This window comes from Notamacropus eugenii, chromosome 1 (assembly GCF_028372415.1).
Source record: "Notamacropus eugenii isolate mMacEug1 chromosome 1, mMacEug1.pri_v2, whole genome shotgun sequence".
Taxonomy (NCBI): domain Eukaryota; kingdom Metazoa; phylum Chordata; class Mammalia; order Diprotodontia; family Macropodidae; genus Notamacropus; species Notamacropus eugenii.
This window is the reverse complement of record NC_092872.1, coordinates 340,856,487-340,882,260: the sequence shown is the minus strand read 5'-3', so window position 1 is coordinate 340,882,260 and position 25,774 is coordinate 340,856,487. Positions and strand designations below refer to the sequence as shown.

General features: G+C 34.5%; 1 protein-coding gene across 12 annotated transcripts in view; it reads right to left on the bottom strand.

Moving 5' to 3' along the window:
- Positions 1 to 25,774, bottom strand: part of CDKL3 (cyclin dependent kinase like 3) — a 72,959-nt gene that overhangs the window by 31,373 nt on the left and 15,812 nt on the right. For all 12 annotated transcript variants that reach the window (XM_072629935.1, XM_072629934.1, XM_072629938.1 and 9 more), the window contains exons 4-7: positions 18,629 to 18,807; positions 15,077 to 15,189; positions 10,895 to 11,034; positions 8,092 to 8,180 (exon numbers count right to left, since the gene is read on the bottom strand). In XM_072629935.1, the coding sequence (XP_072486036.1) occupies positions 8,092 to 8,180; positions 10,895 to 11,034; positions 15,077 to 15,189; positions 18,629 to 18,807 (521 nt within the window). The remainder of the gene's footprint in view (positions 1 to 8,091; positions 8,181 to 10,894; positions 11,035 to 15,076; positions 15,190 to 18,628; positions 18,808 to 25,774) is intronic.

Below are 25,774 nucleotides of genomic sequence, written 5' to 3'. Positions count from 1 at the left end.
CTTACTTTTACTGAGAATGGATTAAAGAGAGAAATAAATATGTGAATGTATATAAATATATATGTATAGATGTAGATATAGATATATCTTCTATATTCAGAAAAAAATAAGAGATCAAGGAAACAGGGTGTGCAGAGCAGATAAGGGAGTGGCCTTTAGAGGGGTAGGCAGGTGAAGGAAGAGGAGAGCAAGGTAGTGGATAGAAGTAAAGAAGAAAAGTGAGGAGAGATAGGGAAAAGAGGGTAAGAAGGAGAGTGAGGAAAAATAGGAAGAAGGAAAACACACAAGTAATTGTAGCTTAGAATGTGAATGGGACAAATTTATATATATTTGTATATTCCTATAAAATGGAAATGGATTGCAGATTAAAAAATTGAATTCATCAATATGTTGCTTTCAGGAAACATTATAAAAATGAGAGATGCACACAAAGATAAAGTAAAGAGCAGCAGAAAAATTTATTATGTAGAAAAAGCAGGGATAGTAATCATGATCTCAGACAAAGTTAAAGCTAAAATAGATTTAATCAAAAGTTAAAAATAGAGAAACTACACTATAAGTCAATAATATTATTCAATATTGTTTTAGACTAGGGGTGAAGAACCTGCAGCCTTAAGGCCACATGAAATCTTCTAGGTCCTTAAGTGCGATCTTTTGACTGAACCCAAATTTTACAGAACAAATACTTTTATTTTTATTAATACATTTTTGTTTGTCTTTTATATTTTTATTTTATTTTAAAAATGAATATATTGAAAATACCAAAGAATAAAATAAGTTTCAACAAAATGATCTTCCCAGATTGACAGGCACAATTAGAACATTAATAAGCCATAAGGACTAAATTGATGGCTGCTATGTTAATTATTTAGTTCTAACTTCCCCTGTCTGACTGGCACCACTACTTTACAAGACTGGTTGGTGAGAGTTTATGGGGCTCAAGTACTCCAGTCTGTTACCACCTTTTGACAATGGTGCACTGTGTTTCTGTTTGAAGTAAAATTTGTGAATAGTTGCACAGCTCGACTGTATTTTTTAATTCTGTCTGCTTAACAGACCATCATGTCAAAAAAACACCAACAGAATGCTGAAGGAAGAGAAGAGATTTTTTTAATGAGGATTGGGAATTGCAATATTATCTTGTTTCTGCTTGCTTTGTGATACTGCAATATTGATATTAAAGAAATTCAAGCTCATTAGCATTACAACACTCATAAGGACCACAAATATCTTAAATTAGAGAGAGAGGCGCTAAAAGTTGTATTGCAGAAATTAAAAGATGAAAAGCAAAAGCAAAGACAAGTATTTCAAGCAGCAAAAAGACCTGGAAATAATAACACTGAAGCTATTTATAAAGTATTTTATATACTCAGAGGAAAGGGGAAGTCATTTAGTAATGTAAAATTGTAAAAGAATGCATTGTCAAAGTTGTAGACTTAGATCCCAATAACATTTCAAAGTACAAGAACTACCTCTTTCAAGGAGAACCATAACCGATCAGCAGCATGAACTAGCCTTCAACTTAACAGAACAACTTCACACAATACTTCAAAAGGAAAATATACATTATTCAATTGCTTTGGATGAATCAACTGATACCACATACTTGGCGCAAGTTTTATACTCCATTTAGGCCATAACAGAAGATTTTCTTTGCTATGAAGAGTTACTCATTTTGGGCACTCTCGTGAACAGGAATAGAGATCTTCAACAACTTTCAAGATAAATGTCATGAAGCTGGACTGAATTTGGTAAATTTAGTAAGTGCACATACAGACCATGCACCTTCCATGACAAGAAAACATTGCACAGATAAAAAAAGGGTTAACAGATCCAGATGCTCTCATTTCTTTTCATTGTATTTTGCATTAGCAAAACCTCTGTGCTAAAGCTACTATTTTAAGTGACACTTTGTAAAAAGTTCTAAGTGCATTCTAAAGTACATTGGCTATCGCAGGGACAGGTCTTAGCCAAAATTTTATTTCTGTGAGAACAGATGGTTAAATTTTATGAAGAACACAATCAGCAATGTGAATTATTGAAAGAAGATTTCTATAGGAATGCTGCATTTCTGTGCAATGACATGTAAAATCAAAATGACTTGAATATTTCTTTATAAGGTTAAACGAAGTCTATGTATGATATATGGCAAAAATTCAAGTATTTCCAAGAAAAAGTTATCTTTTTGTAGACACTTTTTCAAAAGGAAATTTCAGTTCAACATTTTCTGCAGTTAGCAAAGATCATTAATGATGCGAATCATTTGAAGAATACACAGCTTATTTATAGATCTGTTAATTAGACAGTACAATGAAAGGTTTACTGACTTTGAGAATCATGACATCACACTCAAATTAGCATTTCAGCCTTACCTAGTTGATATCACAAGGCACTTGAAGAACTACAAATGGAACTGATTGAGCTCTCAATAGATAATGTTTTAAAGTCATTGATTGATGCTAAGAAAGATTCAATTGAAATAGGGAAAAATGCAGTAAAATACTCTTGCCTTCAGCAATGTGCCCCCAAAAATGCTTTGTTGTTTCTCAACCACTTATTGCTGTGAATCTACATTCTCCTAACTAATGCAAATCACAACACCCTTAAGGTCACAAATGACTGATACCCATCTAAAGAATCAACTGAAACTGCACACCTCCATGCTGCAACCAAATATTCAAATGCTTTCCAACAAAAAGCAGACAAAACAAAGTCATTAAAAGATTAGTTAACTTTAAAATTAACAAATAGCTTTCATTTTTTGAAATTATTAAGTACATGGTAATTAGATTTTTACAAAATAATGTACATTTTTAAGCACATCTAATCAAAGTTTCTTAAATCCAGTCTTAATATTTGATTACAACTAAATATTAATGCAGCCTTCCAACATGAAAAAGTTCTACCATCCCTGTTTTAGACCACTTAAAATACCTAGACAATATAAAATATCTATGCATATGCCTCCCAAAACAGACATAGGAACTATATGAACATAAACATAAAATACTTTCCATATAAATAAACTCATATAAATAAACAACTGAAGTGATATTTATTGCTCATGGGTAGGTAAAGCCAACATAATTTTTAAATGACAATTTTATCTCACTAGTCTATTTATTCAATGTCATACCAATTAAATTACTAAAAAAAATTATTGAGTTAAAATAAATAAGAATAAAGTTCATTTGGAAGAGCAAAAGCTCAGGAACTTCAAAGAAACCAGGAAAAAAGATGTAAAGTAAGTAGATTAAGCAATATCAGACCTTCAACTATAAGGGAGAGCACTGTAAAAGTATAAAAAATATACAAAGTATAAATATATATAACACATATAGATATATGTGTAAATATAAATATATAAATATAAAATTTAAAAGGATTAATTTCTGTTATTTTAAATTAAAATTTTCTTATATAAATGAAACCTATGTAGCCAAAAGTAGAAGGAATGCAGAAAACTGGGGAAAAAAACTTTCATAGACAATCTTTCAGATAAGGATGTGATCAGAATACTGCTGTGGTATAAGAAATGATGAGCTGGCTAATTTAGAAAAACATGGAAAAGACTTGAACCTATGAAGGAAGATGCTATCTACCTTCAGAGAAACATGACAGGTGGAAATAAGCAAAATACTTTCTTAAATTTTTGTATATGAATGTATGTGTCTATACATGTGTATATCTATAAATATCTACGAATATGTGTATGTATATATGTGTATATGTGTATGTCATTATATATACATATATGTATGTAAAGTCATACATACACACGCGTGTGTGTGTGCCCACACTTAATTGTAGCCTTCTTTAAAGTAGGAGAGGAGAAATAAAGTAAAAAGTGTACAGGAGCAAATAAAAGAAAACCAACAAGGAAGCAAAGAAAAGTTGAGCAGCTTTGAAAACAATGTGTAGTATTTATTATATAGGTTTCCTTGAAATGGAAATTTATTGTTTTATATTGAATCCTCTCTTATGGTCTTTTGTGTACATAGCAATATATTTTTCTTTTCTCATTCTTTAAGTTTGAAGTTTAAAAATTTATTTTAAAAAAGTATATTATAATATTTATATAATCCTTTGTATTCATTTCCATATATTAAAATATTTGTATTTGATTACATTCATAATAAAAAAGAAAACAACTTAAAAAACAAAATAACGGCAAGTAGTCAAATCATCAATAGGTAATAGAGTAGAATTGTCTCTGATTAGTTAATATCAGGATAAATTCAGTAAATAGAAAACTTCCTTGTCTGTTCTTCACAATCTAACTCACCTTACATTTTCAGCCCTGTCAAAATCCCTTCAGACTCAAAAGGGACTACTCTCTGTCCCATAAACATGTTTTCTGCTTTTCTAGCCTTGCTTTTGCTTGCTCTGGCCTTTATTCCTATGGTAGCTTCTGTCTCTCTCTCTCTCTCTCTCTCTCTCTCTCTCTCTCTCTCTCTCTCTCTCTCTCTCTTTCCTATTTTCACCTGCTGAATCATTACTCATTTTTTAAAGCTCAACCCAAATGCTAACTCCTGTGGAAATTAGACATTAACCCGTTTTTATATTCTGTAAAAGATCCTATTCCGTAACTATATTCTGTATTATAGATAACAACTGAATCCCTATCTCTTGAGTGTGGAAGCTCAGGAGTTCAAATTTAGTCTCTCTCTCTCTCGAATTAGATCCAAACATTTAAACTTTCCCACAGTCACCGTTAAAGAAAAATTCTGAACTAAGTTTAAGAGGTTCAACACTCTCACAAAACACTCTCACTCTAAAGGAGTTATTATCCTAGCAACATTGGCAAATCACTTTGTGACAAGGAAGCTTGTTCTCTCTTCTAACTCCAACTCCTGAGAAACTCCATGACATCTGTGTGCTCTCCGTAAGGGCAGAAAATCTGACCTTATTCCACCTTAACTTCATCCTCACCAATTCTAGGTGGTCTTATCTCATTCCCAGGCATCCATGAGTCTGCTACTTCTAGTTCACTATCAGTAACCTAGGGATGAAACTGGGCCTCATAAATTCACAAAGCATTCCCTTCAAGACAGAGAAGGCTGACCCCAATCCCACGTGCATGTATGTCTGCTTTCTTTAATATAACCAATCATGATCCCTCACTCCCATAAAGGTGCCAACCCATACCAATGGTATGATTCTCTCACCCACTCTGCTCTATTCTTTTTTCTATGCTTATAAATATGAGTTGTATCATCAATTCTTTGATTTTTGGATAATCAAGGCAGTCTTTAGACCCTTTCTATTGATAGGTAGTGCATCTGTTAATAAAATCTTATTTTGTTCAGAGAAACATGCCTCTGTTTTACCTTTTTGTTGAATTTCAACTCCAAACACTCCTCTTTCATGAGCTCCAGTCTTTTTTGTTGGGGCAAAACCAAGATGGCGGAGTGAGAGCACTTACTCACCTGAGCTCTACCACAAATTCCTTCAGATACCTCTAAAAAGAGAATCTGAACAAATTTTAGAGTGGCAGAATCCACTAGGAGACAGAATGTGGCAGATTTCCAGCCCAGGACAGCCCAGAAGGTTGATAGGAAGGGCTGGGGAAGCGCAGAGCACATAGGCTGCACTAGTGCAGACCACACCATAGCGGAGCAGCGGGATGGACTGAATCAGAAGCAGCAGTGAGGATTCTCAAACATATCAGCCCAGGACAGGAGTCCAGCGGAACTGAATGAGAGAGAAGTGCAGGACCCTAGGTGATAGCAGCAGCCTCTCCTGAGATCATTAGCACATAGATGAAATGTTTGCAAGACACCTACTTGAACTTCCAGGAGCCAAGATTGGCAGAGTGATCTGTAAGTGCTCGTACCCTCTCCTTGTTGACCTTGAAAAACTCAGAGAATATTTCCCCAGGAAAAATCCTGGAATAGTGGGACTAGCTGAAGGGGTAAACAGTCTCTTAGTTTAAGAGGCTAGGAAAATCGTTAAGGAGAGACCTCTTGCTATGGCTGAAGGGAATCAGTGCAGGATTGGAGCTGTCCTAGACAGCTCCACCTCAGTGAACCAGGAGGAGATCCTGAGCCCGGGGGGGGGTGGGGGGGGGGGGTGAAGACCATGAGCACTAACACCAGGATCCCAGGAGTGCCCAGGGGAATCAGGAAGACACTAGTGCAGACAGGGGTTCACCAGTAGCTGAGCCTGTCTGTCTTCTAGCTCAGGAGAGACCTGCTATGGCCAGACCTCCCCTCCCCTACACCTCACTCAGTGAGCTCCAGGGTAACTCTGGGGAAACTCAGAAAGATTTCACTTGGCCTCTGCCTTGCATATCAGCCAGCTCAGCACCAGGTAAGCTGCAGCATTCTAGCTGAAAGAACCAGAGGGTACAACACACAAAGCCTTCCCAGCACAAGAACTGTGGCACAGGGCCCCCTGCACCCCAGAAGCAGAGATCCACTTTAAAAGTCAGGAAAAAGGCAATTATTATGAGCAGTAAGCAAACCAGAAAGGAAAAGACCATAGAATCTTACTATGAGGACAAAGTCCAAAACACCAAAGAAGAGGTCAGCATTGGGCCTGTACTCCCATCTGAAACCTCAGAAGGGAATATGAACTGGTCTCAAGCCCAAAGAGCATTCTTGGAAGAGCTCAAAAATGATTTTAAAACCCAAATTAGAGAGATAGAAGAAAAAGAGGCCAAGGATTTTAAAAATATGAAAAAAGAATTCACTGAAGAGAATAGCTCCTGAAAAAGAAAAATTAAACAAATAGAAAAGGAAGTACAAAACCTAACTGGAGAAAATAACTCCTTAAAAGGAACAATTGGACAAATGGAAAAGGAGATGTAAAAGTTAACTGAAGAAAATAATTTATTAAAAATTAGAATTTGGCAGGTAATTATCTTTTCTTTCAGACTTCACAGCACTTAGCTGTGATATTTTATCCTACAGTTAGCTATATGTGGTCTTGGGTGATCAAATCAGGTAATATTTGTTGTTATTTGCACTTAGCACTTTGTTATTATGTACACTTAGTACAGTGAATGGCATAAGGTAGATCTTTAATAAATACTTGTTCCTCCTCCCCTCATCACCCATCTACCCTCCTTAGACTACAGGCTTCCTAAGGGCATATAGCATGCTTTATCTAAATTCTGAGCCTCCCGGAGCTAGTACCTAGCAGTGTTCAGCATACAGTGTGCAACTGCTAAATATTTATTTATGAATGAATAAACAAATATAGTAGGGGGAAATAGGATTAACATACAAAATACTTAAAGAAGAAGTTAATCATAGGATCTAAGATTTGGAGACCACTGACCCCCTCATTTTAGAGTTAAGGGGACAAGAAACAAGCCTATATAAAGCACCTATTATGTGCCAGGAACTGTGTTAAGCACTTAACAAACATTGTCTCATTTGACCCTCGTGACAATCATGGAAGGTAGGTGTTATTACTCCCATTTTACAGCTGAGGAAACTAAGGCAAACAGAGGGAATGTGCCAGAATCATACAGTTAGTAAGCGTTTGAGGCTGGATTTAAATTCAAATTTTCTGGACTCCAAGCCCAGCATTCTATGTATTGTACTACTGAGACATACACCTAAGTTAAAATCTCAGTTCTGTCTGTACCTTACTATTTAGGTGATCTTGAATAAAGCATTTCCCATTCCTGGTCTCAGTTTCCTCATCTCTAAAGTTAAAAGGTTGGAATAGATGACCTCTAAGATCCCTTTGAGCTTTAAAACTATGATCCTATAATATAGGTGCCATATTATACAGTATAGGGACTATCAGTGATATATAAAGATGGAGGAAGGAATCATCAATGTACTTTGGCAGTATAATTGTTCTTGATTAATTGGCATTGGAAAATAAATTCATACTCCCAATGAGACTAAAGACAAAATCTTATTGTTTGATCCAACTGACTACCACCAGTTTATGACCTCTAAAGTTTATACATATGGACTCACTTTATTCATTTTCTTTTCTAACACATATTACCATCTATAGCTATGCACATTATAGATATTTCCAATATACAAGACCCTACAGAAGTCTGTTGACTCTTACAACAGAAAAGTTTTAATTTAAAAAAAAAATTTCAAGCGTTTAAATGCTTACCTTTCAATGAACCCATCTCTAGTAAAATAGTCATGGTTCAAAAGATCTGTAGATGATACCCTTTCTGCAGGATCAATTTGTAAACAAGCCTGGAAAATAATAAAATAAGGCTAAAACTATTTTACAAATTTCTTTACAGAGCATAGTAAACATTAGCTCTTTTTTTTTTACAACTGAGAAAAAATGGGGTTGCCTAGGTCTGAGCCATTAAAAAGATAAAATTAGGACCCAGCAGTTTATGGGTCTGAATGCTCTTCTCCACCCCGCTTCCTACCCCTACCAATTTACCTAATTTACATTAAGTAAGCCTATTATCACAGGTTAAAATGTTCTGCTATAGGATGTGAAGATAAATTACTTATATAGATCAAGCATATAAGTAATACAGTAAGACAAAACACTGATGACACTGTTATAATCACTTAGAAAAAAATATGGAGAGCTCTGATTAAAAAAAAGACTCTGGAGACTGAATTACTGGTTTTGGCTAAAGTGATCAAAATTAAAAATATACATGTAGCAAATTTCCAATCTTAAGCTATAGTGGAAAGAATACTTGATTAGAAGTTAGAAAACCTGAATTTAAGTCCTAATTCCACAACTAAATAGCTGTGTTGTTATAGACAAGACACTTTAAAGTCTGTGAGACTGTTTCCTCATATATAAAATGGGCCTAAAATACTAATGCAATTCTTATCTCACAAAACTATTGTGAACCAATGTATGAGACAATATATGTGAAAGCTAGTTGATAACTACAAAATACCTTACAAATGTAAAAGACTGTCACAGAACTAAAAAGAATTTAGATTTGAAAGGAATCATCTATTTAGAGACCATCTAGTCCAACCCTACATTTCATACATGAAAGAACTGAAGCCCAGAGAGAGAGAACTTGCCCCAAAACATATTGGCAATAAATAGTAGAGTCAGGATCCAAACCTATGTCTAAATCCAGGGCTGCTTCTCATGTGATTGCTATAACTCTTTACATAAATAAGGCATATACTAACAATTCTATCATACTGCTGAGAAAACTGCCTTTTCTAGACTCCAAGCCCAGTGCTCTATCTGCTGTACCACTGAAACACACACCTAAGTTAAATCTCAGCTCTGTACCTTACTACTTAGGGGACCTTGAGTAAACCACTTCCCATCTCTGGTCTCAATGATTAGTGACATAGCTGGGCAAGTCTAGAACCAGAACAAATCTTTTTACTCTTAACCAATATAATACCATGCAATTCCACTTTAGTAAGGCTCCAGCCTCTTCCACATAACCTTTAGCAGAGTAGTCCTACTCTTTACTCTATCCTCAGGAGAAATAACACAGATCAAAGAAATAGCCCAAAACAAGGACAGTAGAAAGAAGAAACAAGGTTTTTGGATAACATATAAACAAGGTCACAAAATTTTAAATAATAAAAGATCAGTTATAATTACAAATGAAACAATTTTATAAAAGTAACAAACAAAAAATAACAAATAAATAAAATTAACACAAAAGGGCCAAAATTTAATAAATGTTACTAAATTATTTACATTTCAAAGTTCCCTAAAAAATTACAGATTATACAATATTTTGCTCTTCACTTCAAAAGGCATAAGCTTGAATTGAGTCATAAAATAGAGTTAAGAAACCATTACCTAGTATATGATGTCAATATCCTTATATCCTTAAAACTGTCACTAGCTAAAATTATGTAGGTGGTTTTACAGCAAGATGGAGATCCATTGGTAAAGTTTTATAAAGAACAATGTAAAATATCTGCCTAACCCAGACTCTTCCATAGTCAGATAAATTGGATTATCATTTGAATAACACAATTCAGTGAATTAAGAAAACAGAAAGTATCGCCTAGATCAGACTACATGCCATCTTGGGGTGGGGGTGGAGGGGGAAAATTTAGAACTCAAAAATCTTATAAAAGTAAATGTTGAAAACTAAAAGTAAATAAATAAACAAATGATTTTTTTTTTTTAAAGAAAACAGAAAAAGACATTGTGGCATCTGTGACCTTAAAAACAATAGTATTTTTCAGCAGCCAATCAAATAATTTCTAGAAAAGCTACCTTCTATTACAAAGTTTACTAACTATTCTAAATTATACTTTATATTTTAGTGCTTTGGGATCAACAGAAATTCAACAATACCAGACGTTCAAAATAACCACTTTCCCAAAGGCCTATATAATGTTTTTGTTTAAATTCGTTTCAATTAAAAACTTGACATCACTCTATTTCCACATACCACATACCACATAGGACATTATAGTGTCAAACACAGATAACACAGGCCACCTTCAGCTAGAAACATGAAGTATGGGGTGTCCAGTTTTTAGGAGGTTCTGGACACAGGAAGTTCTCAGAAGCCCTCCAACCCCTGCTTCCTGTAGTAGATTGGATGACCTATTTATCTTTTGCTGTGTAGATTTACCCTAATTACCACAGTGAATCATTATGGTGCAGGGGAAGAAGTAGTGAGCAGATCTGAGTGTCAAGGGACCTTAATAAGAGTTCCAGCTCTGCCCCTAAAAGGGGAGGATTGGATTAGATAATTTCTGATTCCTTCCAGTAAATTCTAGGGTTGTATCAATGATCATTCTAATTTCTCTTTTATATATAAGATACACATTTGTAAAGATACACTAATTTTTCCAATAACATTATATATTAGTATACTTCAATTTCTATTAAAGTAGATTTTTAAAATGCTCTTAAAATTTACAAACAGTTCTGAGAAATGAGCCCTACAGAATTTCTTCTAATATTTGGAATAACATAGGAACTCTCTCTAACATACGTGGACTATGTCTGCCAGTAATCCACTTAGCTTTGGATACTTTTTTCTTGCATTTTTTGGGTGCTGAACTTGAGGAAGAACTACCCCAGCAAAAATGGGACTCCTGGAAAAAACATTCTGCAAGTGAGGTGTCAAATTGCCTGAAACAAGAAAAAAACAACTTAGAGTTGAGGAAGCAGTCAACAGTCAAAAAATAACTAGACAATCAAAATACTATTTTTGCACATAAAGCAAGAATAACTAGAATTATAGACATAAGTCAATAAGGCTTATGTATATTTAATTTTTAGAGCTGGACAAAAAATAACAATTTATTGCATAAATATCTTGGGATTTCTAATTAACCACAGGTTATAGCATGATTTAATGCAAAACCACCAGGGTCCTTTCCTTCTCTGAAAAGAGGGGGTAGAAGATCTAATACTACACAAAAAATTTTATCTAAATATTAAAACTTGGAAGTATTTCTATGTGTACATCTTAACTGTCCATTATTATTCATTAAGCTAGCCTGAAGCCACATTCATAAAAGCTTAAATATGACAACAATTTCGAACTCTGAATAGATGTAATGAGGGAATGAGGCTGCAGTACAGTGTAGTAGAAAGAAGACCAGACAGAGGGCTAAGATAACTACATTCTAGTTCTACTCTCAGTCTAAGTAGCTAACACTTAACTCTGAGTAAGTCACTTCACCTTTCTGGGCCTCAGTTTCCTCATTTATAACATAAGGAGTCTGAACTGCTAAGGTCTCTTCCAGCTTTAAGATATTATAACTCTCTGGCCGGAGAAAGGTAAGAAAAAAAAGATGTCTTAAGACACTGGAGAACATTAGCATAGATGATAGCATATACAGATCACTTCCCAATGCTTTGTATCTCTACTGCTCTGATTACTTTTAATCATTAATTGCACAAGGACCCTACTCGGGCAGTGACTCTACCTGGGTGGTGACTCAGGGAGGCAGTAAGAGACAGAAGAAAGAGACAGGCCCTAGTTGGTGTTAAGAAAACCATGAGATTCATAGATCATAACATAAAAGAACAAAAAGATCAGGTTAAAGAGACTCCTTTTCTCCAAGTCCTTACAACCCAAATTCATAGATGTAGATGTTGCCAATGTTACATGTTAAAAGAATAATCAATGGAATGATTCTGAGTGTCTCTGCTCACTACAGAGAAAATTCATTAAGAGAAAAAAGAAGACATCAATTAAAATTTCCCTAAAAATCTTTTCAAAGAGACATGGATCATCTAAATCATCTCCCAGAATTCTTTCTAAATTCTAAGGTAGCTATAATAAATATCAAATAAATAAATGTCAAATTACTCTTATCATTAGCTATTTGAGTCAACAAATAAAAAGCACATTCTTTGCTCCTTTCAATCAACTATGAGAAGGTAAAGACAGTATATGTTTCATTGCACTGTGAAAGCCAACTTGTTCTTTTCCATAACTTAATCAAAGATGGCCTTGATGCTTTCACATACTACTTTCATAAATATTTAATAACAATGGGAAGACAGACATAGGATTAGGAGTTCTTTTTATTTTTCTTGATATTTTCTCCATTGCATTATATGGGTAATAATTTGACGAGGAAAGGCAAAATGATACCATGAAGGCTTTTCCTCCAAAGGCTTCCTCACACATATATTAATATCATATTATCCTTTTAAAATCCCACAAAAGAGAGAACTCTCTTCAACTCCCTGGATTTCATTTGGCATAATACCAGGAGATAGTTACCAAACATGTCGCCAGTATTACAGAACATGTTCAGTGTAGAGTCCAAATGGCAGAGAGGAATCACCTATAAATGGTAATGTCCTCCAAATGCTTCTGTCTGTGGAGGATTTTTATACTGATTTCATTCATCAAGACTTGGAATACTGCAGAGCATCTTAAATGAAATTCATAGTCATGTAAAAGAATTTGGTCTAACTATTCACATACAAAAAAACCCGTAGATGAAGACTGTCTATTGTACCAGACTATGATAGGCAACTGGATGGATAGACCATAGAATTGTCCATCAGTACATATCTTAGACAGACACTGCAGATGGACAAGGAATGGGGACCCACAATTGAATAACAGGAAGCTAGCAGGCTGGATTGCCTTTGGAAAATCCCACAATGCTTTTAATGATCCCAAGTTTCTCACTGAAACAAAAGCCTAGATTTCTAATACCAATATTCTTCTGATGTTATATGGCTGTAAATAATTAAATATCCCCAGTCTCTGAGGAATTAAAAGTTGCAGGCCACATGAAGGGCAATGGAGAGATGTTTAGGGGGTACAAATATGCTGCAGCTCATCACCAATGAATCATACACCAAAAGTGGCATAAAAGATGTTTAAGACCAGAGATGAAGAGATTGAAGAGATATAAGACCAGAAAAGAATGTATGTTGGTCATGTAGTAACTAACACCAAGGCATAACAGGTAGAAAATTCAAATGCTACACTGATATTCATTCAATGTCAAGAGATCTAGAGGAAGGTCCTCAGTGCATCAGGTGAATTCTCTGGGATGGATTAATGGCAGGACATGCACAAGAGTCATATAGGATGAAAAATTCTGAGTAAGTGGTGATCTGCAACACTGAAGGGAGTACTCACATTAATAAGATCACAGAATTATCAAAGTATAGCTAGTACCCAAAAAGTACCCATCTTATAGAACTTGTTATAAGGGAGGATAATGTGGTGGAGTGTAAAGAGCTTTTGACTAGAATTTTAGGAACTTCACTTCTAGTCTCACGTATGCTCATAATGATTTACATAGTCTCGGGCAAATCAGTTCACCTCTCTAGGCCTTGCTTTTTCTCATCTACAAAAAAAGTGTTGGATTGGAATTCTATGGTTCCCTCTAGAATTAAATTCAGTGACTTGGAGGAAAATTTTACTATATTCAATCATTACAGAGGATAACAGCTATTATTAGTTATAATGAGGGTTATAATGATACTTCTTTGATATTTGAGTTTTTCCTTAATAACACTATTTCCCAGTTATTACATAAGAAATTTTAGTCTACTTTCAATTCTACAATATGACATAGTTTTCAAAAATGCATCATTATAAAAAGAAGATACTCCTTATTCTAAGAAAACTTTTACTAACAGCTAGAAAATGTTTAGAGGATGCTTTTGGATTTTTTTAAAGTAAACTTCCAAAATAGGAACATGATCATATGCATATTTATTTTTTTGTAAAATTGAAATCTTCTAGTGCTGTCATATGCTATATAGGATAAATCTACACATTAAAATTCAGTATCTAGACTCTTCAGCATAATAAATATTTTATGCACTTTTACAGAATAAGAGGCAATACTTGGACCATGAATGAAAATAATTTAAATGAAAGTGTATGAACTTTTAACCTTTAAAATGATTTTCAGAACTTCTACAAACTGAAAGAGGAAACTCTTTAACTTTTAAGAATTTGAAACACATTAATTTTAGCTATACAACATGGAAATTTTGTTTAAACACAACATTTAATTTTATACTTCAAGCTGCCTTTCAAATAAGATATTATTTAATGACTTCTGTTCCCACCCTATTTGTATTTGACTATGTAAAATTAAACGACAAAAATTTGGGAAAAAATGAATAATAATGTATATATTCCATTAATAGAGACATGCATATATATATGTTTATATATATAAGCATATGTATGTATATGTGTGTGTGTAGTTTCTAATCTAAAAAGTAATGTCTTTGGGGAGCAAAATATTTTTAACATTGAAGTTCTTTTAAGTAATATCTTTCCTCTAAAATTAAGAGTCCTAATGTACCATTTCTCATAGCACCAACTAGTAACATGGGATAGCAGTTTCTTTCCTGGCATAGTTATTTGCAACAGTAGAGAATGTGGTACCTTATATATACTCATGATATATATATATATATACACATACATACATACACACATTCATTCATACATAAATATATATACATATACATACACACACATAAGCCTGGGGACCAATTTGCTGATATCTTTGTGAACAATAGGACTTGCTGTTGTAGCATAAAAACAGTTGCTATTCTTTATGAGCAGAACTGGGCTGAGCAATTTGCATTTTAAGATATAGTGAAAACCAAATTAATGTGGTTTGTTTCATTTTCTTTCTTTGGTGCAACAAAATATTTCAATAATACCTACCTACTTTTATCACAATTTTATGGAGCAAATCCAAGTCAGAGCTGCTAGGAAGATAAGGGTTCCCAGTGGCCATCTCAATGATCATGCAGCCTAAAGCCCAAATGTCCACAGGTCTAAAATCAGAAAAACAGCAAATAATTTTTCAATGAGGAACTAAACAAGAAAGTTTCATTTAAGAAAAGATAATTTTTAATTTACCAAGGATCAAGCTTGACAATTTTTAATTTACTAAGGATCAGGCTAAAGAAATAAAAGTTACAAAATAGTTATAATTTCCATCAAATCACAGCATTATCTTTTAAATACAAAAATTTCAGGTTATATTTAAATATAATCATTCTTTATTTAGATATGAATCAATTTGCTTTGATTTAAACTGCCTAGGAAGTCCTGTAGCAACTCAGATGATAGATAAGTCTCTATATAAAAATAACTGCAGAGTTACTGTACATAGTTGAATTTGAACAACTGTGTTCTATTATTCATCAAGTACTTAAGGACAGAACAATAATTACCATAGTACCTCATTCCCAAATATTTTCTAGTATGTATGTAATTTATTAATCTTAACTCATTTCTAATATGAGATAAGAACCAGATATTAGCCCCCAATAGCATGAAACAGGATCTAGGTTGTTTTTTTAATAAGCAATTTTTAAAGCATCATTATTTGGAAAGAAAAAAATTTAAAATCAAGTAATTTATGCCATCCATAAAATAATCCTATGTTCTATTATACTGAGTGCTTGCCACAGAAGCAGCACAATTAAATTCAGATAATAATGAATTCAGGAATAAAGAGGTTAACATCAGTTTGTACAACTCTGCAAGCCCATACATTATGCATGCTATTTAATGATGAAATGGAAAGTCAGAAGTAGCTTACTTCTCAGAATTTCTAAGAAGTAAATAGTGGCTTGCTGCTTTTCATGCAAATTTACCATTAAAAATAATCTTTTCCTTAAAACTTAAAAGTAGCTCTATAGAATGGCATGCATAAAATTCATCCTCCACTTCTGAGATATCTCCCCAAATTTATTCTAGTTTGCTTATTCACAGAACAACAGCTAGGACCACTGGGAATTGGATTTTTCTCCCTGAACATTCCCTGGATATATATTCTTATTGGTATTGGTGCCTTATAACAGTTGAGCAAAAGGACAACATACCCGTTTAATAGTGCTGGATAGATAGTAAGTGTTTAATAAATGGTTGTTGATGGATTAGCAATAACTTTAAGGCACAGGAGACTGTATCTGGTTAATTGTTGTTAAAGGTTTTCATAATATTTGTCTTAATTAGAATGTTCTTGTTTGTCATTGAGATAACCCCACAATAGCTAGAATATTCACCAGTCTCCCTAGTATTTCTGCTCAGTTTTAGTTATTGTAAAAAATCAATGCCATTCTGAAGGCCACTAAATGTAGCAACTCTGTTGTAGGAACACTGGAGTCATGAACAATGACTCTATGAATAATTTTCTTCAAGAATTAACCTGACAAATGATTTCAGAAAAAATGAAAATGTGTTGAAATTTAAAACCAATTCCTTTCTAGCACCTTCATATGGTGGCAAAAACAAAATCTGGAGGTTCACCGTAAGAGTGATCATTCCTATGAAGAATAAAGAAGATTTAACATTCATCTATTTTTTTAATTTAATATAAAAAACTTGTTCCCTTCATATTTTTCTTTATTTCTTATCCAGCTCTAAAATTCTATAATTCTATTTTTGCCTCAAATTGTAAATCCATTAGAGACCAGGCAATTTTCTAAAGCTCTAAGAAGAGCACAACACGCACAGATCAGTTCAGTTATAAAGTATCAATATAAAACATGGGCCACACTTTTCTCTCCAAATCTGGCTTGTATAAAATCTGAATACAGCCTAAGAGAATTACTTTCTAGGGAAGCAGAGAAGAAATGGGGAACCTCTGATTTTCTGTACTACAGCACATTGAGTAGGATACATGCTCTGGCCCCTTGCTCTTTTAGAATGAGGCTACTCTGACCTCTGCTTCAAAACCCCTTTCTTCATGAAGAGTGACTGCCATCTCACAGTAGATCTATCTTGATCTTCTGCAGTAGAGTCTGAATGATCCAGGGTAGCGTCTTATTTGACTTCAATAATCCATACCTGAGAGATGTCTGGGAACCCCAGAAAACAAACCCCCTACATTTCTGATTCATTAGCATGTTCTCCATGCTCGTAGGATCTTCTCTGCCAAATCAACCGTACCAGTTTAGAGTAACCTGGGAGACTGTTTCTTTTGCTCATTCAATCATAGTTACATCCCCCTGAGAACTTGAGCCAAACTGGTATGGTCTATGAGCATGGTCTATAAAAGGAATGAGTAGAAACAGCTCCACCGACTTTTAGGCCTCTTTTCTAATGTTTTCTCTTACTTGGATCCAATGGGATCTGCTTGTAGCCACTATGTTAAGTAAAATACTGAAAACCACTAGATCCCTATACAGTCCAAGATATGGCATGCTATACTGGTCTATCTTAGTTATCTTTCAGAGTCCAGTAGACTATATAGATATACACATAAGTGTGTATTTATGGACATGTGTGTGTATCCAAGTCTTATGCATGAGGTACATATATATGACCTGCAGGACTCAGGGATGATGGCATTCACAAATAGTTCTTTCAAACATTTTGGGGGAATTTTCTATATCTAAGAAGGCTGTCTCAGGCACACCCCACACTCTACTCAGGCACTGAGTACACTATAGCACTGATAGTTTGCCTCAAATGATCATTCTGTTACATAGTCACTAGAGAGTCACCAGAGTCAAACTTTTATGGTTCCACTCTTAAGACAGAGGTAGGTCTTCTGAGAGATGGCCTACTACGTAGAACCACCCCTCCTGGAAAGGAGAAAGGGGGTTAAGGCCAGAGGATAAAGCAGCCTCATATAGAACAGGAAGGGGCAGAGTGCATGTCCAGTTCCATGAGATATGTCCTTCGAATCAGGGATTCTTCTGATCACTTCTGCTATACCTAAATGTATGCATATATATACATATATATTTCAAAAAGGTATATATGTATACATATATGCATATATATGCATATGTATACATATATGCATATATATGCATACATATTTCAAAAAGATGTCATATATTAGACCAATATAGTAACCAGATACTTAACAAATGTATTTGGAAATTTGTCTCTGAATTGGTAATGAAGTAAATTAGTTATACAAATTTACCAAGAGTGTAATGGCAGAAGGAGTTACTAGTAGGCACACAGTAGGGCAATAAACTAGAAAGTTTAATGTATGCACTGATTTCTTCTAAGGGAGATCCTAAGCGAGCTGGCTGCTACCATCCCTGCTACAACAATTCAGAAGAGGAAATGGAAGTAGTAAGCTGGTCTCTTTTGGGCCTCCCCTTAAGGTACAAGACCCAGAAATGTTTCCCAGTCCTGGCCATGTTAGATGTGCCTTGTTGGAAGGACACACTGGAGATCAAGAAAAGTATATTACGGGAAAATACAAAGGGAGGAAAAATGGAATATATATTAAAACATACTTACTTTCCATAAGTAGTATCTTTTAATACTAATTCAGGTGCTCTATACCAGCGGGTAGCCACATAGTCTGTATAAATGTCCCCAGGGGCTGCTAATGTCCGAGCAAAACCAAAATCACAGAGCTTAGTAATTCCAGACTGAGATACTAAAATATTCTCAGGTTTTATATCTCGATGAATAATCTAAAAACAAACAATAATCATTTTAGATAAATTAAGCTCCAATAACTAGGTATATTCTCTAACTTACACATATGGCAGACTAGATAGATAGATAGATAAACAGATAGATAGATCATATAGATCTCCAGTTAAAGCAGTAACAGATGGAATTTCTCTACAGATGGAAAGGATGCTCAATGTCTATGTTATACATTAAGTTTCTAATTCCTGGTCCCCAACCCCATTTCCCTACATTAAAAAGAATTTGGGGAAAGATATACTTTCACAAAAAGTCAGTGACAGTCACTAAAAGGAAAAACAACATTCTAATTTACTGTGAAATACCATGTAATAAACAGGAAAATTTATTCAAGGTAAGAAATCTAGGGTCTTTTCTTGGCTGTACAACTAGCTTGCTGTGATCTGACTCTATGCCTTAGTCTCCCTCCAAAAGATGGGGAAAATATTAGCATAGGACAGATTTATTTTCAGTGGGTAGTGCCATTTTTAAAACACGGATTATGCAAACCTACTTAGAAGGAAGTGAAAAGCTTTGTTTATAAAATTCCTTGTTATAAAGTAAAATATTCTAAGAAAAGCAAAAAGTTTAGTTTAAACTACTCTTTATAGCAATTTCAGCTTAGATTGTATTAATTTTTTTCTCATAACTTACCTAACTATTTTTTAATATAAATGTGTTTATATATATATATGTATATACATGTTTGTTCTTTGATTCCTTTCCAACTCACTGATGTTAAACTGTGAATATTTTTCTTGTATTCTAATACAAACTAGAAAAAAGTTGAAATTGAGAACTTTACAATATATTTGGCATTTTAATTCTTTTTAATATAAGAAATTAGGTAAAATTTGATAAAATAAAGCTAGTTTTATATCAAATTAATAAATTTTTATTTTGTTTTCTGTGTCTAAGAAACAAGGAAATGAGTGAACATATGGGAATTCAGTGTTCAATCATTAAGCAAAAGTTTATCAAGTACTTTCCTGTAAATACCTGTGTTTGGTGTTCAAGAACATCTAATAAAGGCATTTTAAGGACAGGGAAGATTTTTGACAGGTAGAAATAGAAGGATGATGTCCCAGGAGAAGATATCAGCATGAGCAAAGTCACTAAAAAGTCTAGTTTGGCCACAGTGTAGTATATAGTGAGACAGCATAATAAAATGGAATAAGCACCAGTCAGGAGACCTGGGTTTGAATCTTGGCTCCAACATTTACTACCTTGAACAAGTCACCTACTCTCTCTCCAACTTCTCTCTCCAACTTCTCTAAGGTCAAACTCCTTTACCTGTAAAGTGATAATACTATCTACCTCATAGGGTTGTTTTGAGGAAAGTGCTTCAAAAACCTTAAAACGCTAAAGAAATGAGAGTTATCATTACAGGAAGAATAAAGTATGTATACTAGGCTCTGCTCCTTTTTGGAACAAGGACAAGACTAGACGTAAGGAGCCTCGTTGAAACCTACCAGTAGTTGTCTCATTTTATGATAGGAGTAAATAACTTAGAGAAGTTGTTAGATAAGATCTAAGCTGTACTAATCACTCACTTCCACTCACAAAACACCTTAGAGATATTAAAAAACTTTATTTGCATGTCAATTAAATTCCATTTTAAACATGTACATGTGTACAGATAATATATACACATACAATACATGCATATATGTGTGTATGTATCTCTATATATGAATGAGAGACAACATGAGCTATTATATAGAGAACTGCTTTTGGAGCCATAAAGATTCAGGTATTGCCTCTGACCCATACTAGCTGTGTGAACTTGGACAAGTCATATACTCCCTGTGCTCTAGGTGGAGCTCTAAGACTAAAAGTTGCAGAGGAGGCAAACTGCATTGACAGATAAAGTTCCTTCTCAGGAGTTCCCTACTTGTGTGGAATCACAGGTCAGTTCCAATTTCTATCCCTATATAATCACACCCCAAATCTTATATCAAATTTATGTAAGTAAGGATTAATCAAACAAAATAAATGACTAGAACCTGAATTAAACAAAAATTTGTTACAATTATATTTTGAACTTCAGTTTTGTAGAACTACATAGTGCAAGCACATGGAAGTCAATGCTACATTCTTTTACTACAACACCATTGTTTCATACAGCTTTATATGCTTGAATTTAAATACCCTTCAAAATATGGAAAAGCTCAACTTTTTACTATCTGATAATCTTGGGAAAATTTGGATTTCTGAATCATGTAAAAGACTGTATTAACTAAACTTTCCATCTATTCCTCAAATCTTTACCTCCAGCACAATATGGAGACAATTAGATATTAATATGGCACAAACAGTGATAAGCTAAGTGTCCAGAGAGACAGAGACACACCGAGAAAGAGATGCTAAATGAAGATGTTTGCAAAAGACCACAAATCAATTTTATGATCAGTCTTCTGATTTTAATATAACTCTCATTACACTTCTTTCAGATGGAAGAAGATAGTCTTAAAATAAATGAAATCAAACTCTTGGAATAAAAACCAAGACAAAAAGGATTATAAAATTAGGGAGACATGGGTTTCTTCCTCCATACTCTAAGGCGATGTCTATACTCACAATAGTTTCATTTTGAGAACCCTTTGCTTCAATTATCTCTTTGTGTGGCAGGGGAAAATGAGGCATTTTGCATAAAAATTTGTCAATATTTCTACCATGGAAATGAATATGTTTTAGAAAAATTCAACTTATTCAGTAATCCCAAAGAATACTTTTTTAAGCCACTACAATGAAAATAACTGCTTTTTGTTTGAAAAGTCTGAGCTATTAAGGTTTTTTTTTTTAGAAAATGACAACTTGACAATGAAATTAATGTGGTCCAGGCACAAACCATGATATATACAACTCTGGATGCTTCAATGGATCTAGGATTTCATCTTGTCAATGTGGGTACTCCTTTTAACATTGCAGATCACATTCATACCTTTTCATTCTGTGTGACTCTAGTGCATTTTGTTGTTCAGTTGTTTCAGTTGTGCCCAACTCTTTTCATCCCATTTGGGAGGTTTCTTGGCAAAGATACTGGTTTTGTCATTTCCTTTTCCAGCTCATTTTTCAGATGAGGAACTGAGGCAAACAGGGTCAAGTGATTTGTCCAGGGTTACACAGCTAGTATCTAGCTAGACAGATCTGAACCCATGAAGATGAAACTTCCTGACTCCAGACCTGGCATTCTATTCACAGGGCCACCTGACTGCCTGACTCTTGTGCATATCCTCCCATTAATTCAACCTAGAGAGTCCACCCAATGCACTGAGGACCTTCCTCTAGATCTCTTGACATTGAATGAATACCAGTGTAGCATTTGAGTTTTCTACCTGTTATGCCTTGGTGTTACTACATGACCAACATACATTCTTTTCTGGTCTTATATCTCTTCAATCTCTTCATCTCTGGTCTTACATCTTTTATGCCACTTTTGGTGTATGATTCATTGGTAACGTGCTGCGGCATATTTGTGCCCACTAAACATCTCTCCATTGCCCTTCATGTGGCCTGCAACTTTAATTCCTCAGAGACTGGGGATATTTAATGATTTACAACCACATAACATCACCAGAAGAATACTGGTATTAAAAATCTAGGCTTTTGTTTCAGTGAGAAACTTGGGGTCATTAAAAGCATTGTGTGATTTCCCAAAGGCAATCTAGTCTGTTAGCTTTCTATTATTCAATTGTGGGTCCCCATTGCTTGTCCATCTACAGTGTCTGTCTAAGATATATGTACTGATGGACAACTCTATGGGTTATCCATCCAGTTGCCTATCATAGTCTGGTACAATAGACAGTCTTCATCTATGGTTTTTTTCCTATGTGAATAGTTAGCCCAAATTCTTTTACATGACTATGGATTTCATTTAGGATGTTCTGCAAGGCTTGATGCAATCAGCATGAAGTCACTCACAAATAGACGCATCTAGAGGACATCACCAATCCCAGGTGATTCATCTGCCAGTTGGACTCTCTATGACACCTTTGGTAAACATATGTCACACTGTTTTCTTGCTCAAATGATATTAATAATCAGGAGGTTGAGTAAGGCTTCTCTGTCTTTACATTTTTCAAGGAATATCATATGATTTTGATACATGATATAGAAAATACGCTGCAGGAAAAGAACCTTCAAGGCAGCATTTTGTTTTAACAAATCCCAATTTTTTTACCTTGTATTACCTGTACTTTTTTAGTAACCTGTGTGAATGTAAGAATAGGTAGAATCATTTGTAACTCTCTATATGTTCCTTCTTATACCTTCAACAAGGATGCTCTCCATATATAATCATAAAAATTTTGTAGAGATGGGAAAGTATGTAGTTATTGATATTTTTCTTAACTGTCTTTTTTTCTAAGTGTTTTGTATCCTACACTCTTTCAGATGTCTTCTAAATCAATCTAACTCCTATGAAATCGTGTTAACTTAGAATGAACCTCTTTTATATATTGACTAGTAGATCTAGTGAAACTGGTCTTTCCTTTCTTTCGTACCACCTCTACTTCTCCATACTGTATATGGAGGATTGTGATGTTAGATTACAAATAAGGGTGCTCCACTGTCAATGATGGGAAAAGTTATAGAAATCTTGACAGATCTTCATTTTGTTTGTTTATTATTCTTCCATTTTTATCCCTTTTGTGAAATGATGTAGCTTAACTGGATCTCTTGCCAAGATCTTCTGTAAACTTGTTTTTTACTTCACCATTTCTCATTATTGTATGAGTCCACATTTATTTCATGAGCTTCTATGAGCTTCTAACCAAGTTTATATCGTAAACTGGTATTGCCTTTGACAGTTTTCTCTTTGTTAAATGAGGAAGTTTCTAGGCTCTTCTGACCTCCTCAGTAAAATGGTTAATTTATCTTGGTAAATATTTTTTAGGAGATAGACATCATTTCTATTGATATAAATTTTCATCCAAATCTCATTTATCATCTTCTCATTGTTATTTAATTTGATATTGACTTTGATCTTTATTCTAATAAGTCAATTATAACTAAATACAACTGATTCAGAACTAGTTTTCACATTGGTAACCAGTCATTTCTTAAGGTATAGTCATTCTTTTTTGTGATGCCATTTGGTAGTCACTATATCAAAGGCCTCTCAATTCTCTTCAAGAAGTATATGTAATAAATATAGGCATGAAGCATGCTTGAGCTTTTTCATTTCCTTATCCTAAGCAACATTTTTCACTATCCTCCCTTTATACCTCCTTTTGTATTTAGGTCACTGTATATATACTTTAGGTAAAAATATATACTGATTTAATTTAGATGTTCAACTGTATAAGGTTTAGTTATTCTGGTCAATTAAATGATTCAAGATAATTCCAAAGGACTTGTGATAAAAAATGTTATCCACCTCCTGAGAGAGAACTGATGATCTCTGAGTGAAGACTGAAACATATTTTTTCACTTTTTTTTTTTTGCAACATGGCTGATATGAAACTGTTTTGTATGACCTCACATGTGAGTATCACATTGCTTCCTTCTCAAAGGGTGGGGAAGGGACTAGAAGGAAGTAATTTGGACTCAAGCAAATTTTTTTAAAGAATGCTAAAAATAAAAATAGATAATTAAATAAGCTAAATAAAAGGAGAAAAATAAAAACACTAGTGCTAACTTAGCATTTCTCCAGTATTTGTCTCCATACTCTAGACGAGGACTCAGATCAAATTGTGGACATAAACAATGTCTGGGGACTATATTGGGATCCCCCTTGTTTCAATGACTTTGCTCACAACTACCTTCCCTGCCATTCCCCTTTCCCTTACCCCACTATAACAAGTAGCAGACAATGATTCTGTTCAGCTACATAAGGAGCAGAGGTTAGGGAAGAAGAGTGCTGCCCTCTGTGGTGGCCAAAAACTGGAAAGCCAATGGAGGATATAGGGCAGGGATCCACTATGAGTGGATATAGCGTCTGAAAAAATGGGTCCTGAAACCTATCTGGGGCCATTCCTGTCCCCCAGAGGCTATTTAGGGCAGGGACCCAGGTGAGTGAGCAAAGCCAGCAAGTGGGAGGGGCCTAACAGCAGCTATGCAATTCAGTTCAAGGAATATATTCATCAGCAAAGGAGGGGAGAAGTCAGAAAGTGAGTAAAGGGGAAATATAAGGAAAAAGGCTAAAATACCAACAGTTTCAAGAGGAAAAAAAAATGCTCAATATAAACTCAGAGCTCAGAGACAATCCCTTCCGATGTAGCAGATGTACAATTAAACTCAGTCCAAACCAATCGAACAAGGTTTTATTAAGTGTCTTCTAAGTACAAGTTACTGTGCTAGACACTGAAGATACAAAGTAAAAAGGATCAAGACAGACACTGATCTCAAGTAATTTACTTTTGGTGGGGCGGAAGGCAGAAATAGAACATGTAAAGAAATAAGTATACATGTAATTATTTGATATGAGAGATAAGGGACCTATTTCTCTTTGGCCAACAACCAGCATAGGCCCAGATCATTGAACAAGAATCTACTATAGATAATTAGGGTTATTCTCAAGAGGCAGAGCTTACATGGAAAACATGTTGTAGGTACAGATGCTAGAAAAAAGGAACACAGGTGATTATCAATCTCTTCAAGGGATTTACTTTAAACATGCCTTGAATCCCAATAAGCAGAACATATCTAGTTATGGCACTTGATTGTATGTGGATAGTCAATGAAATGTCACTGAGCATGCCAAGGACATTCAAATTCCTAACAATATTCCAAGTAAAGGGAGAAAAGGACTTCAGCTCTGAGCAATAGCTGGAGAGCCTACAGAGATCTGTAATCAAAGCCACAATAAATTTAGGGTCTGTGAACCACCCAAAGCTGACATGAAGTGTTTAGAGGCATGGGAGATAAACTGTTATGGCAACTATAGCTGCCTGTGCATTAGAAACAGCTCTCTAATTACTGAGGATTGATCTGATGGACCAAGGAGGTAGAGATGGTGCTTGTGGT